Below are 15,221 nucleotides of genomic sequence, written 5' to 3' on the forward strand. Positions count from 1 at the left end.
CTCTCTTACTTTACTCTCTCTTCATTAACTCACAAAACAATATTACATAAAATACCGTGTCAATTCTCAAATATTTCATATTTAATGGAACGGAGGGAGTACGTTCCATCGTTGTTGTTCTTGTAATCATATGTAATTGTTTCCATCGTTGTTGTTCTTGTAATCATATGTAATTGTGTAGTCGATATTTTGCCTCAAAATATAAACATATATAGAAATAAATCGTTATCGCTCGATGTTGAATGGCCTCAATTTTTTTTATATCAATGTTCACGTCTTTTAGATCTTCCAATAAGTTATTGACGCTTTGAATCTTCATGCTGCGTCACCATCCATTTCATTTTCTTCTAGAATAACTCCCACTGCTCCATGATACAATGATCCATATTATAACCTTGTTTATATTTTTTAAAAGATAAGTAGACCTCTCACATTTTATCAAATTATTAACGTATACACTATAATATTAATATATATAAAAATGGATTATATATTTCACAAATTTTCTACCAACTTTACTTGCGTTTCGTTAAATATGCATTTTATGATTACGTAGAATTCTTGGAATTTCAAAAATCAAACTACATAACCAATTGTTTAATTGAAGATGTCATACTATTAGTATATATTTATACATAGAAAGGCAGTGACGCCATATTCCGATTTTGAATCTAGATTTGATGAGTTGTGCGGTTGGTGACACATTTTAAGAGGGCTCATGGACCATTAACGTGCACTACTACAAACAATCATGAATCAACAAACGCACTAAAACTAACCAAATTATTTCAAGTATAATTGTGACATTTGAGTGAATTGTATACCACTGAATATATCACACCATTCCTTAAGGCTTTAAGTTTCAAACCACATATTTCGTGGATCGAGTTCGTCACTAGAGCAACATTTTTTAATGCAAAATCAAAGGAGGAAAGTGTTTTTTTGGACTTATAAAAGTCAAGTCTGCGAGTTGAATAATCATCCATTGTACACTGCCAAATTTCACCAAAGTGAACCCCAAAAGGTAATCTAATTGAAAATCACAAGCCTTCTTTTTTTTAAATGCGTATCTTTACACATATAATAATAATAATATAAAAAGAAAGTGAAAATATTGAAAAACAAGATAAAGAAAAGAATGATCTAATCATGCGCGTTTTATTCCTAGGCTGCTGCGTTTTGCACCACAACACAAGTTGTTGTGCTTTTATGGATCCATAAGATGCCATCTTTTAATGCCGAATTCAAAAATTTTATTTTGGGGTGCGATAAAGTACTTGGAGATTTAAAATTCAATCTATCTTCTTTTTTTTATATACTATATAAAAGTAGATTAATTTTTTTATATTTTTACTTGAAAATGTTTCAGTGTCAGACATGATTTTTTGGATATTTATATTAAAAAGAATTCAATTTAGTTTTGATTTTTTTTAATTATTTAAACTAAAATAAACCACATCATATCATATTTTTAATATAAATCCCAAATCTAAGCATTAAAAATCATAATATCCGACCATACACGCTTTATTGTGTATAAAATAAATGAAAGAATAAATAATAAATTATTATATTTAATCAAACATTAGATAGAAACTATAAACAAATTATTTAATTAATCAAAACATAGAAACTATAACCAATTAGTATTAGATATAAACTATAATCAAAACAGAAAAAAGCGAATTGAGAGAATAGCAGAAATTACTATTTTTTGAGGAGTCGATCCTGAAGTCAATGCTTTACCACTAGGCAACTTAAGATATACTATTTGGGTTATATTTGCACCCTTGGTTCTTAACTAGATCCGCCAGTGCCATTTTCTTCACAATCACTAGTTAATATCATCCGTCTCCTGAAGGGAAATGAGTCAACCTAAATGATGGAATATCGCTCTCATCAAAAAGATATAAATAACTTTTATAGTTAGGAGGGTATTTGGTCCAAAAAAAAAAATACCAAAGTCCCTTCAGCGATCTTGAATTGATGTTTAGGGATATCTGGTGATATTTTAAAGAATAAGGACCACAGATTATATTAGTTCAATATTTAGAGACCTAAAATGTACTTAGTAAACAAAAAAATATTTATTGATAATATCATGTAGTAGGTGATTGTCGCATGTCTTGTTCATCTTGAATATTGAATTTGAATTGAAGTGTGTGTGCCTTCATGTTATATCATCCTTAAGATCCATGCCGCCACTAATACACATGAAGTAATGAAATATTCTTTCTACGTCAACAAACAAAATTGCGAATCAATTTTACAGCAGTTTGTCAGAACTCATACAACACAAAACCAAACCTCGATATCCCCTCAAGGATACAAAACTCAACAAAAACTAATCACAAAATTGACATCCTTGGAACCAGACCTCATTGCTTACTTAGAGCCTTGAGATGTGAACATGTTTGGGTACGAGAAATCCATATCGTCATCCATTGGTGACAATGGCTGAGTTCGGTTAAGACTGCTATAGCTGAAAGCATTGTCGCTCTGAGAGTAGGAATCGAATACGCCCTTTGCATCATCAGAAGAGTGTTCTGAGGCGCTCTTTCGGCCTGGAGAGGCGAAGAGGGTGTTAGAATGCGCAAACGGGTTTATTGCATCTAAATCAACCTCCTCTTTGAGGCCTGTCTTGGTTTTGTCGAGGTGGAACGGATTCTCAGATTCAGAATACGAGAAATCTTCTCTCTATTTCTTCATGAGCTCAGTTATACGAAGTTCAGCAAGGCTACATGCTGATCGTACAGCTGCTGCTGCACCCTATGCTGTCTCTGCGGCTGCCTCAGCAGCAGAGACAACGTCTTGGAAATCAGCTTTATCATCGATTGTCTTCATGGCAGAGGGCGATGGACCATTTTCTTCCATAGGAAATGGTTCTTCCAACTGCGAAAGATTCACTTTATCCAATGATATATTTGCTTCATTCATGCCTTTATTTGACTGTGATGGCTTCTGCATAGGAACTTCTGGAAAGCCTATGATTACAAAATCTTCATCAGAATCAGGGTGTTCACCCACAGCTGATTGTGAGGTAGTAGACATAGCCTCATCATTATGCGCGTTGGTAAATGGAGCTCGGGGTCCGGGATCACTGACAAACCGGATTGGCCCATCCTGGATAGAAACGTCACCAATGTAACGCAAGAAGCTAAAAATCTCAATGGAGGTACAGAAGTGATTCTCACCAGCAAGTCGTCACGAGTTTTCAGTAAGTCATTTTCCGAAGAACTTGGATCCCAATCAAGCTCATGCTCTTTGGCAATTTCCTTTAGCAGTTTCAGTTTAACATCAGGAGATGGAGCTCGGACGGATAAAAGTTCAACCAACTGCAACATCTAGCCGTTAAAGGATTCATAAAAGGAGCTAACACAAGCTGTTAAAAGATGACAGTTTATGTATAACCTGCCGATTGACACCACAGTCGGATATAAGCTCAGCTGCAGAAGACACGAATTCTTTACCGTATTTATCAGAAAACAACGTTTGGACCTGATGCAACTCTGGCAGATCAGTGCACCTCGGTGCAGCAAAGCATACACTAGAATTGGCTTCTTTCAAGTCCAGAGGGCATTCCCTGATAATCATACAACATAAAGAGCTTAACCTCATAACACATACACTTCCACATATAGATTCATTACATTTCAGGAGAAGCTGGTATTAGTACTATTAATTGACATGAGAAATGAAACTGATATAGCAGCAGTGGCGGATCCAGGATTAAAAAACGGAGGGGGCGAAATAAAATAATAAATAATAAAATATTAAATATAATACTTCAATATGTTTTTTTAGCAAAATGAAAGTCTATTATAATTCAAGTAGCTCTAGCATCTGTTAACCGAGACAACTGATTTCTACGGGTATCCATATCTTGAAAACGTTTCAAGATTCTTTCATTAGAAACACTAGCAAAGATGGATCTTTCATTGTATACTACCAAACTGTCATTCAACCACTCATCTCCCATCCTATTCCGCAAGTCAGTCTTGATAAATTTCATTGCTGAAAATACTCTTTCAACAGATGCAGTCGCTACAGGTAAGATCAATACCAACTCAATCAGACGATAAACCAACGGAAAAACTTTATCTTTCTTGGTTTCAACAATCTTCTGAGATAGGCTAGCCAAATCTTCAATACCATTCAATCGTGCATCTCTTCTCACAACATCAACAAAAGTTTCAAGTTGTTTAAACAATTCAGTATGTTGAGTCGATGTGAAGTCCTTTGGGTAAAGAGTAGCAAGATGAACAAGCTTATGAACGTTAAAAGCAATCATTTTTTGGATCGAGGCATGCCATACAACTTAGTAAGTCTGCGGATGCCTCAGAGAAACGATTTTCCATCTCTTGTGTAAGTAAGTCGACGACCTAATTGACACACAAGAAAGATTAAATATCAAGATGATTCTAATTTAGTAAATGAATAAGATATTAAATTTCAAATTACCTGACAAAATATTTCAACACGATAATGATGGTAGTTCTTGATGTTTGAACCATTCCTCTTACTAATCCGCTTTGGAGCATCATCATCCATGTTTGTTATTGAAATGTCATTTGCCCTACAAAAATCATTCACTTCTTGCAAGAGAGTATCCCATCCAAATTCTCGAAATGATCTCAAGCTTTCTTTCACATTCTCCATCAAGAAAATCGCATTTAAAATATCTTGATCTCTTTGTTGCAAGGCACAAGACAATGGTTTAATAACCCCCAACAAATGTTTAATCAACATAAGGATGAATACAAATTCAAAAGTCTCCATTTTCTGTACGAGACCTATAGCTTTGCCCCTTGTTTCATATTCTTCTCCATCAACAAGTACGTTTTCAAGTACTTCGGTTACTGACTGCCACATATTTGCAAGACGAATCACGGTGACATAATGAGATCCCCATCGAGTATCACATGGTCTCTTCAAAGAAGTTTCTTGATTTTGGCCTCTACCAGTACCGATTTCCCCATTCTCTATCATTTCAACTAGTCTATCGTGCTCAATTAGTCGAATCATATCAGCCCTTTTGCAAGAAGAACCACATGGTGTGACAATCGAGATAAGATAACTGAAAAAATCACAAACATATTGATTTGTCTTGCACACGGCCACACATACCAATTGAAGTTGGTGGGCAAAACAATGGACATACCAAGCTGGTGAATTTTCCTTTAAAATTAGTGCTTTCAATCCATTGCATTCACCTCGCATGTTTGATGCTCCATCGTATCCTTGGCCTCTCAATCTTGACAAAGATAACTTAAACTTAGCAAATACGGAGTCAATTGCCTCTTTCAAACAAACTGATGTAGTTTTTTTGACATGAACCAAAGCTAAAAACCTTTCAATTATCTGACCATCCTTGTTCACAAATCTTATGACAATTGCCATTTGCTCCTTTGTTGAGCAATCACGTGACTCATCAACTAGGATTGAAAGTGTCTGTCTCCAAGTTCTCCCAATATATCAAGTGTGGTTTCCACCGCACAAGCATTAGCCATATCTTTTTGGACTGATGGAGAAGTCATTTGGTTATTTCTAGGGGCATTTTTCAAAATCACTTTACCAACTTCATCATTCCTCAAACCATACCATTCTAATAACTCAAGAAAATTACCTTTGTTCAAAGACGTAGATGACTCGTCATGTCCCCTAAAAGGCAAACCTTGAATCAAAAGAAAACGAACTACATCAACAGTTGCAGTCAATCGAATTCGATATTCCTTTTCTTTTGTTGTCATACCTCTACTTACAACATAAGTCACACTTTGCCTTTGATTGACAAAATTTTCATATTCTATCCTTGCTTTGTTGTGTGCACTACTTTTATCCCCAACATGCGCCTTGAATTTTTCTAGTGCTTTTTTCCAATTAGAACAATCACAACTAGTGAAGGCTTCATCTCCCGGTGCCACATAACCACGCTTGAAAAGAAAACAGTAAAAGCAATATGCGGCATGTTTCGCTTCACTATATTCTAGCCAATCATAATCTTTGTACCAAGCATCTCTAAAACTCCTATTATCTTTTCCTTGACGCGTTCTTTGAAAAATATTACCCTTTGGTTGACAAGGGCCTTTTGCTACATATTCTCTACGAATACGATCCCAGATATTCACACCATATTCTGCAATTGGTTTTCGCAAACCAGGATCAGCCTTGATTTCACTTTCATTTATATCATCATTCTCCATCAAATTTTCTTCAGCATTCTGTGCTTCTAGTTCTGGACAAGAATCCAAAATTCTTGGTCTTTTTCCAAAATATTTCTCCATACCTAATGAAACAAAAAAAGGTATAATTATAAAATATTATAACAAAGTAACTATCATTTACTCACTTTATACTATCCATGGGACCACACTTTGTCAATAGCATTTACAACATACCACATGGAACCCACCCAATGTTTTATATATACACCACTAACTACTTCGGCACTTCTCATTTTATAGCCATTCCAAATTTTCAATCTCTTTAAAATTCAAATGCAGCTGTTGTATTTTTTTTCCTATTCCAAGTTTCAACTATGAGTTGCTGCTGCCTCTTTAATCTTCTAAGCTACTTTTTTTTTCCTATTCCAAAAGGAAAATATTTAATCTTTCCTCAATGGCTAAATGCCTAAAATCTACAAATTCAAAGACATGAATTTGAATTTTAAAACACAACACACCTTCAAATTTATGAAATTATGCTTCTGGAATTTGAGAATGGTTGAGCTTCTTCTTGAGATGGAAATTGGAGAGGCAGCAGTCAGCAGGGGCGGACTTGTGGAGTTGTGGTTGTGGAGTCCGGAGGGTGGACGGCACGGAGGAAATCAGAGCTTCGCTGGGAGCAGACTTGTCACTCCCTCCGCCATAGCGTATGGAATTTGGGGATTTCTTTAGGGCTGAAGTTTATTCATTATTAGTTTTTATTTATTAGAGTTTAATTTTATTGAAAAGGTAGATACGGTTGGGCTTTTAGTTCTTTTTTAATTGGGCTTGAGTTGAGTTTTAAAATTTTATTTCAATTGAGCTTGGGAGATAATAATTATTTTTTTTCGATCAACGAGGCGACGTCGGAGACAACAGAGGGGGCGGATATGGAAAATATACATCCGAGATAAGGGAAAATTAGTCGCATGGAGGGGGCGACCGCCCCCTCCTGCCCCCCTGATCCGCCACTGTATACAAGTATATAGTAATATTTAACACATTGAGCAATAGGGTCCAGTTAGGTTAATTGACAACTATGTTAACAACCTACATTATGGAGATGTCAACTAAATGTAGTTGACATACATAGTCTTCTATTGACATCTAAATGTATGTCTTCTATTGACATACTCCCTCCGTCCCGTGCTACTCGCACGTTTGCTTTTCGACTCGTCACAAAGTCCTTACACTATTTATAATTTAAGTTAGAATTAATGCATTTAATTAATATGTTAGTTTAAGTTAAGAGCTCTTTTATTAAGTGATGTCTCATTACACCTAAAATTCTTTTTTAATTACACAAAAAAATCAATCCCAAATTTACGGCCTAAAATGAAAAGTACGAGTAGCATGGGACGGAGGGAGTACATTTCAACAGAGTTAATGTAGTTGACATCCATAACGTAAGTTGTTGACATAGTCCCCGGTTATCAATTTAAGATAGTTATCAACTGATCATATCCCTTGAGCACTATCACATGATGAAAATACTTAAGAATCGATCGAACTTCATACTTTTGTGCATCCATAATAGGAAGACGAGCAGCAATAAGCTCACAGAACAATTCAACCAATTCGTGAGCAGCCATCATCTTCTCTTCCCGTAGAATATTCTCCACCTAAATAAACAACGCAACGAGGTTGCTAATGCTATCGATTATAAATACACACACGAAAAAAAATCAAGAGAGGAGGTGTATATATCGCTAACCCGAATCCTAGCAGAGGCTTCGTGACCAGTCTCAAGGAGCTTGGGAATTTCTCGACGCATCTGTTTTATCTGAACCTCCCTTCGATTCCAGAACAAAATCCAGAATGCCAGAGCCGGGAATCATAAGAGTTCCGGCAAATCCGATGTGAATTCTCAACAATTCACGCACAAATTCAATTAAAAAGCCCTAGAGATATTTATACTGCACCGAAAAAAAAAACAGAGCAGGGGAAAAGAATAGAGATATTACCATTGGGAGGAATTGAAAGATTTGGTGAAGTAAAAATCAAGCATTGTGATAGCTCGAAATGATGATCGGTATATGAATATCGAGAAGAGAAAATCGATGTGAATATGAATATGAATATGAATATGATTAAAATTTAAAAACGGGAAGCAGCTCCACAACAAGCGGATGATACGTGTATGAGCTGCGAGTTTCTTAGTTTCCAAGTATCGCGTTTTCATCAAATTTCATTTATTTAATTAATTTATATTTTTATATGTGATTGGCCGACAGGTAACCAAATTTGGATTTAATAAAATTATTATTTATTGCTCACTTTCGTCTATTAATTTTGATTTGGTGCAGCATTTAAGATATTAGTACTTAGATTTTGTAAAAAATATATATATAGAAAAAATAGTATAACGTGAGTTTTATTTTTATTATGATTATTATAATATTGTAGTGAAAAAAAAAATACTCACATTTCACTAATTTCATCTCACTCCCAATTTGTTATAAAATTTATTTAAATTTTTTAAAATTCGTATTGGATCAACGATATCATATGGTGAACGAATGAATTAATAAAATATAGATCACATATTAAAACTAGAGAAAAGTGAATGGATTTTAAATTATAGATATTACAAAAATAGATTTTTAAATCATAGAAGTCTCAAGATGAATGTGGTTCGCTTTAGGATTTTTTTCATTATTATTTGGCAATGGGCTGGGTTCGATAAATCCAAATTATTCTATTGAATTCACGAGACGATCAAATCTGGCCATTGTGTGTTCTTAACTAAAGTCATTTATATCTTCAAACCATAATATACTAGTTAGAAAAGAACATTGTTAGTAGTTAGCTACCATTTAACCTCACCTCACTACATATTTGGGTTAGTAATAAAATACAAACTCTAAATATTGTATAAACTTCAAACTATAATTTGGACCATTCAAAAATATCAACATATTATGAAATAGTAACAAAAAAGTCAACACAGTATCAACCGTTAATATTGTATTGACATATTGTAGGGATCAGACTATCCGGATTCACTATTTACCGAGACCTCTTTGGTCTTGTTTTACAAGATGGCTCAGTCAAACCACCAACCAAGCGACTGATTTAATACAAGGACACTAGCTATTACAATCAATGAGCTAATGAACTTAAACACTGCCTTCACGAACCAGAATCCTCAAGATTCACCGAGAACCCTGCACAACTAGAAACCCTAGTTAGTAAAATAAGAAAGATCCTTTCGGATCTACACAAACCAAGCAGTAATAAGCAATATAACAAAGGAATCGCATAGATCTATAAGCAATGGCTCAGCCACCCGCCAATAGTACAGATCTATTCACCAAAACAACAATCCAAGGGAGCAACGTTGAGTTCAACCGTGAAACTCTTCACAAACCATAGGTTGCAACCCCAAACCACTCCACTGCACCGGATCTAGCCGATCTCAAAGCTCACAACCACAGAAACCTCTCCACAAGAAACCCTAACTTCTCTGGAACCCCTGCAACCGAAGTAGTTGCTAATCTCAAACCCACACACTCGTTTAATCACACAAATATCAGTGATAAACCACAGTGGAACAACCAGAGAAACATCAGAGAAGGAAAACTCAAGGGAAACTCAAGAACTCGAGAGAGAAGTGTGAGAAATCAGAGAGTAGAGAGTGAAGTGAGGCGGTGAGTGGAGAGAGGGGGGTATATCAACCCGGGAATGGGCTAGGGCAAAAAACTAGCCCAACTTACCTGATGGGCCAGATTAATTCCAGGCCCAACAATAATAGTCCACCAACTTAACAGCCCAAACAATCAACATACTCCACCTTGGACATTATTTTTGGGAAACCAATTGCACTATTAGCTAAGGTTTTAATCATCATAGCCTACAAGGCAGTTCCCACAGCACCAAAGAACAAGGTTCAATTGCACAGGGAAGCAACCAGGTTTGCCTACAAGACTCCTGAGGGGCTGACACCCATTAGTCTTGAGGACTTAGTGCCTCCAGCCACCAGCTACCCTTACCACAGTAAGCTTAGAGGCTGAGGTCTTTAACCCCCGGGACATGCAGCTATCCTAGGTCAAAATGCAGATATTTAATGCAGAAAAGAAGTTTTTCAAGTGGTAAGCATTTAGTTCCCATGTCAGCTGGGTTCTTATCAGTGTGTACTTTTAAAAGAGAAACCTCATTCTTTTCTACAATATCTCTGATGTAATGAAACCTTACATCAATGTGCTTAGTCCTATCATGGAAGACTGGATTTTTACACAGTTGAATGGCAGATTGAGAATCTGAAAACAAAACAGGAGGAGTTTTCACAAAATTGAGTTCAGAGAGCACTCCCTTTAACCATACAGCCTCCTTCATTGCCTCTGTAATGGCAATGTATTCAGATTCAGTGGTAGAGAGAGCTACAATATGTTGCAGCTGTGATTTCCAACTTATGCAGGACCTGCAAACAGTAAAGACATAGGAGGTGGTGGACTTCCTCTTGTCTCTATCATTAGCATAGTTAGAATCAACATAACCAGTCAGTTTTACACCATCTTCACATCTGGAATAGCACAATCCATACTTAGAAGTATGTTTCAGATATCTTAACAACCACTTCAAGGCTTCCCAATGAACAGGACCAGGATTTGACATGTATCTACTCAAACAAGACACAGCATAGGCAATATCAGGCCCAGTACTAACCATCAAATACATCACAGATCCAATAGCATTAGCATAGGGAACCTTTTTCATGGCATTGATATCATAATCAGATTTGGGGCACAAGTCTTTACTCAACATGAAATGAGCAGCTAAGGGAACAGATGTAGGCTTAGCATCAAACATGTTAAACTTCTTCAGAATTTTGAGCACATAGGGTTCTTGATGCAAAACAAGTACACACTCTTTTCTATTTCTGATAATATTAATGCCTAATATTTTCTGAGCATCCCCTAGATCTTTCATGTCAAAATTCTTGCTCAGAGCAGTTTGCACAGCAGTTATAGTCTTCAAGCAGGGACCCATTATTAACATGTCATCCACATACAACAGAAGAAAGACAGGAGCAGCAGTATTCAAGTTTTTAACATACAAGCAAGCATCAAAAGTGCTCCTAACAAAACCTAGATCATGCATGCAAGTATTAAACTTAATATTCCACTGCCTAGGTGACTGTTTCACACCATACAAAGCTTTCTTGAGCAAACACACATGATTAGGAAACTTAGGATCAACAAAGCCTTCAGGCTGTCTCATGTAAATAGGTTTATCCAAGTCACCATGCAAGAAAGCAGTTTTAACATCCATTTGTTTCAGTTCCCAATCAAAATGAGCACACAAAGTAAGCATCAATCTCACAGTTGTAAATTTAACCACAGGGGCAAAGATCTCAGTGTAATCTACCCCCTCTTGTTGAGTAAAACCCTTGGCCACTAATCTGGCCTTATATCTTAAACCCTCTACCTCACTTTTAAGTTTATACAACCACATGCAATCCACAACAGAGGCACCTAGAGGTAGAGGAACAAGTATCCAAGTATGATTAATTTTCAGAGAGTTCATTTCCTCTAACATGGCTTTATGCCATTCATTCCAGAATTTAGACCTAGTAGCTTGTTTATAAGATTGAGGCTCTTCCCCATCAGCTTCATGAACATTGAAAGCCAAATTGATTAAAGCAACCAAGCCTACATAACCATCATATCTAGCAGGTTTATGAATTTGCCTCCTAGGTCTATCTCTAGATAAGATGTAATCATTTAGATTTGGAGCATCAATAGCATTTTGAATACCAGAGGGAGAATTAAGCACATTCTGGACAGGCATTATAGGAGGATTACAGACAGGACTACCAGGTAAGTCAGCAACATTGTCCATATTATCATTTGAGGGCACATTCATATCATTATCTTGTGGACCCCCTTCATTAGGTGTTTCATTAGGAGTATAGATTGGAGTACAGTTCCAATAAGGCTGCTCCACCTCACTTGGAACATCCTGAGGATGTTCCACAGCAGTGGGTGTATTTGTGGACTCCACCTCAATAAGAGGGTCACTGTCCACATTCTGTGGAGTAGGGTTTTCAGCCATTTGCAAGCAAGGGAATTCAGATTCATTGAACACAACATCCCTAGTAATAATGACTTTAAACCCTGGCTCATCTCTTAGCCATATCCTATACCCTTTCACACCTTCAGGATATCCCAAAAAAACACCTTTCCTAGACCTTGGTTCTAATTTATCAGTTTTAGTATGCACAAAAGCAGAGCAACCAAACACTCTCAGATTAGAAAGATCAAGGGATTTCCCAAAGAACACATACTCAGGACAGAGTCCTTGCAAAGGCACAGAGGGAGATCTATTCACAAGATAAGTTGCAGTCATTAAAGCTTCACCCCAAAATTTCTTGGACAATCCAGACTTAGCCAACATACATCTCACTTTATCAAGTAAAGTTCTATTCATCCTCTCAGCCACCCCATTCTGTTGAGGGGTATAAGGGACTGTCTTATGTCTTTTAATGCCATGACAAGCACACAAATCATCAAATTGTTTATTACAAAACTCTAAACCATTGTCAGTTCTGATAACTTTAATCTTATTCCCAGTTTGAGTCTCAATAAAGGTTTTCCAAGTAGTAAATTTTCCAAACACATCATACTTGTGCTTCATAAGAAAACACCATACTTTCCTTGAAAAATCATCAATGATTGACAGAAAATACACAGACCCAGAGTGGGAAGACACAGAGGCAGGGCCCCACACATCCATATGCAAGTATTCCAAGACATTTTTACTAATGTTAGCAGGGACAGGGGTGGGAAAAGAAACCCTATGTTGTTTACCCAAAACACATGTGTCACAGAAAGGCATGTTGCCCATTACATCAGAATCAGACAATATTGCATGTTTTTTCAAAATGTTTAACCCCTTTTCACTCATATGACCTAGCCTATTGTGCCACAGTAACAATTTATCAGAATTTACCACATTAGCACAGGCTTTATCACAAGTCAGAGGCACAGCATTACACACATACAAGCCACATTTTCTCCTTGCCTTAAAAAGACACATAGAACCCTTACAGATCTTCATACTTCCATCTCCCCACTTTCCACTCAGGCCAGAGTGCTCAAGTGCAGTACATGACATCAAATTGTAGCATAATTCAGGCACATATCTTACATCATTCATGTTCAACACATAGCCATTCTCAAACTGCAAACACACAGTGCCAATACCTTGAACAACACACTTTTTATCATCAGCCATAGAGACATAGGTATTAGTTACAGGCTTTATATCAGTGAACAATTCCTTAAAAGGACTTACATGGTATGTACAGCCAGAGTCACATAGCCAATCATTTGAAGAGAAAGCACATTTGGGGGAGGCATTAATATACATCAGACCATGCAGCATAAACACAGAGTCATTTTCATTTTCAAATTTGACAATATTTGCCACATTTTCAATCTGTGAGTTTCCATTATTATTGTTAGGAGGTTTATACTTCTTTAGCTTATTACAGTTCTTCTTAAAGTGCCCAGGTTCCCCACAATTATAACATTTCCTGATAAATCTAGGGTCCTTACTGTTGGACCTAGATCTGAACTTTCTTCTGGAGTTAGACCCTCCATTAGATTCATTCCCCCCTCTTGAGTTAGACCTTCCCCTAACATTTAAAGCCTTATTAGGAGTAGCCTTATCAGAAGCTCTTTCCCTTAGATCCAATTCTTTTGATTTAAGAGAGCTAATTATCAAACCAAGAGGAGCAGCATCTCTGCCATATTTAATAGCTGCTTTAACATCACTGTATGAATCAGGAATGGCATTCATCAAAGCAATACTGGTATATTCATCAATAGTTTTATCTCCTGACCTCTTAATGTCTTGAACAAGCTTTTGAAATCTATCCACATTGTCATCAATATCTTTTGACAAATCAAGCTTAAATTTAAAAAGTTTTTCAAGCAAATACATCCTTGAAGACATAGAAGTTTCAGTGTACAAGGTATCAAGATATTTCCACATTTCAGAGGCAGATTCAATGTGATTTATCTTCCTAATCACAGAGTCAGACAAATTGAGAATTATAGTTGCTTTTGCCAATTCATTCATTTCATCAAGCTTATCTTGTGGGGTATCAGTAGGCACAGTACCATCAACACATTTAAACACTTTTTGCTGAATAAGAACACATTTAAGCTTCTGTTTCCAAATCACAAAGTCATTTTTGCCATTGAAAGGGACCAAACTGACAGGTTGAGCCATTTTAGAAGCAAACAAAAGAAAAAAGAAATTTCAAGCAGCACAGAGAGGAAGAAAAAAGGCAATTAAAACCCTCAGCAGGCAACCAAGCAAGCACACAGACAGCCTTTCAGGCAGCAAGAGAACACAGAGTTTTCACACAAGAACCTCAAATCCTTGACTGTCACGAGCAAGGCCGGCTAAGGCTATCCCAGTTCGCAATCACTCGCTTGTGGAGGGCGCAGGGGGTCACTTAGGCAGCACAAAATGCTTGGTGGTCAAGTAATAAGAGATTTTAAAGCAGAGAGCGCAAGAAACACCACGGAAGCAAGAAACACAGTGAAAAAACACACCAAGAAACCCTAAGTCTTGCCAAGACTGTCTACCAGCAACAAAAAAACCCAATCCTATAGTTGGCACTAAACAGAAAAAGAAATATCCAGAAAGATTTAGCCAATTTACCAGAGCAAACCCCCACTCGAGGGAGGGTTCCACTTGCCCACCTCCTTTAGCGACTCGGCGTGCCGGAATAGTCCCCCCGTGGCTCTGATACCACTGTAGGGATCAGACTATCCGGATTCACTATTTACCGAGACCTCTTTGGTCTTGTTTTACAAGATGGCTCAGTCAAACCACCAACCAAGCGACTGATTTAATACAAGGACACTAGCTATTACAATCAATGAGCTAATGAACTTAAACACTGCCTTCACGAACCAGAATCCTCAAGATTCACCGAGAACCCTGCACAACTAGAAACCCTAGTTAGTAAAATAAGAAAGATCCTTTCGGATCTACACAAAC

The 15,221-nt window shown here is 36.8% G+C and overlaps 1 protein-coding gene across 4 annotated transcripts; it reads right to left on the reverse strand.

Annotated features, from left to right (window-relative positions):
* Positions 1–2,219: 2,219 nt before the first annotated feature.
* Positions 2,220–8,335, reverse strand: LOC121777092 (IST1-like protein). Of its 4 annotated transcripts, none has more exons than XM_042174234.1 (6): positions 8,168–8,335; positions 7,918–8,069; positions 7,722–7,825; positions 3,412–3,583; positions 3,195–3,335; positions 2,220–3,123 (listed from the first exon to the last, which is right to left on the reverse strand). In XM_042174234.1, exons 2-6 carry the CDS (start codon positions 7,975–7,977, stop codon positions 2,770–2,772), a joined length of 831 nt encoding a protein of 276 aa, XP_042030168.1. In that variant the 5' UTR covers positions 7,978–8,069; positions 8,168–8,335; the 3' UTR covers positions 2,220–2,769. The 4 variants fall into 4 exon arrangements, with proteins under 4 accessions (XP_042030168.1, XP_042030167.1, XP_042030165.1 ...); XM_042174233.1 differs by lacking the exons at positions 2,220–3,123; positions 3,195–3,335; positions 8,168–8,335 and adding exons at positions 4,316–4,382; positions 4,462–6,286; positions 6,683–6,898 and having other exon boundaries at positions 3,513–3,583; positions 7,918–7,951; XM_042174231.1 differs by lacking the exons at positions 2,220–3,123; positions 3,195–3,335; positions 3,412–3,583; positions 8,168–8,335 and adding exons at positions 3,757–4,382; positions 4,462–6,286; positions 6,683–6,898 and having other exon boundaries at positions 7,918–7,951.
* Between the last annotated feature and the right edge of the window lie 6,886 nt (positions 8,336–15,221).

This window comes from Salvia splendens, chromosome 18 (genome assembly GCF_004379255.2).
Source record: "Salvia splendens isolate huo1 chromosome 18, SspV2, whole genome shotgun sequence".
In the NCBI taxonomy this organism is placed as follows: domain Eukaryota; kingdom Viridiplantae; phylum Streptophyta; class Magnoliopsida; order Lamiales; family Lamiaceae; genus Salvia; species Salvia splendens.

What these genes read in the sequence shown, in the direction of transcription:
- LOC121777092 (XM_042174231.1), bottom strand. Translation starts at nt 5,400, where the DNA reads ATGGCAATTGTCATAAGATTTGTGAACAAGGATGGTCAGATAATTGAA. An exon ending in GTGTTGAAATATTTTGTCAG is followed by an intron (nt 4,383 to 4,461) that starts GTAATTTGAAAT and finishes TGTGTCAATTAG; the next exon opens with GTCGTCGACTTACTTACACA.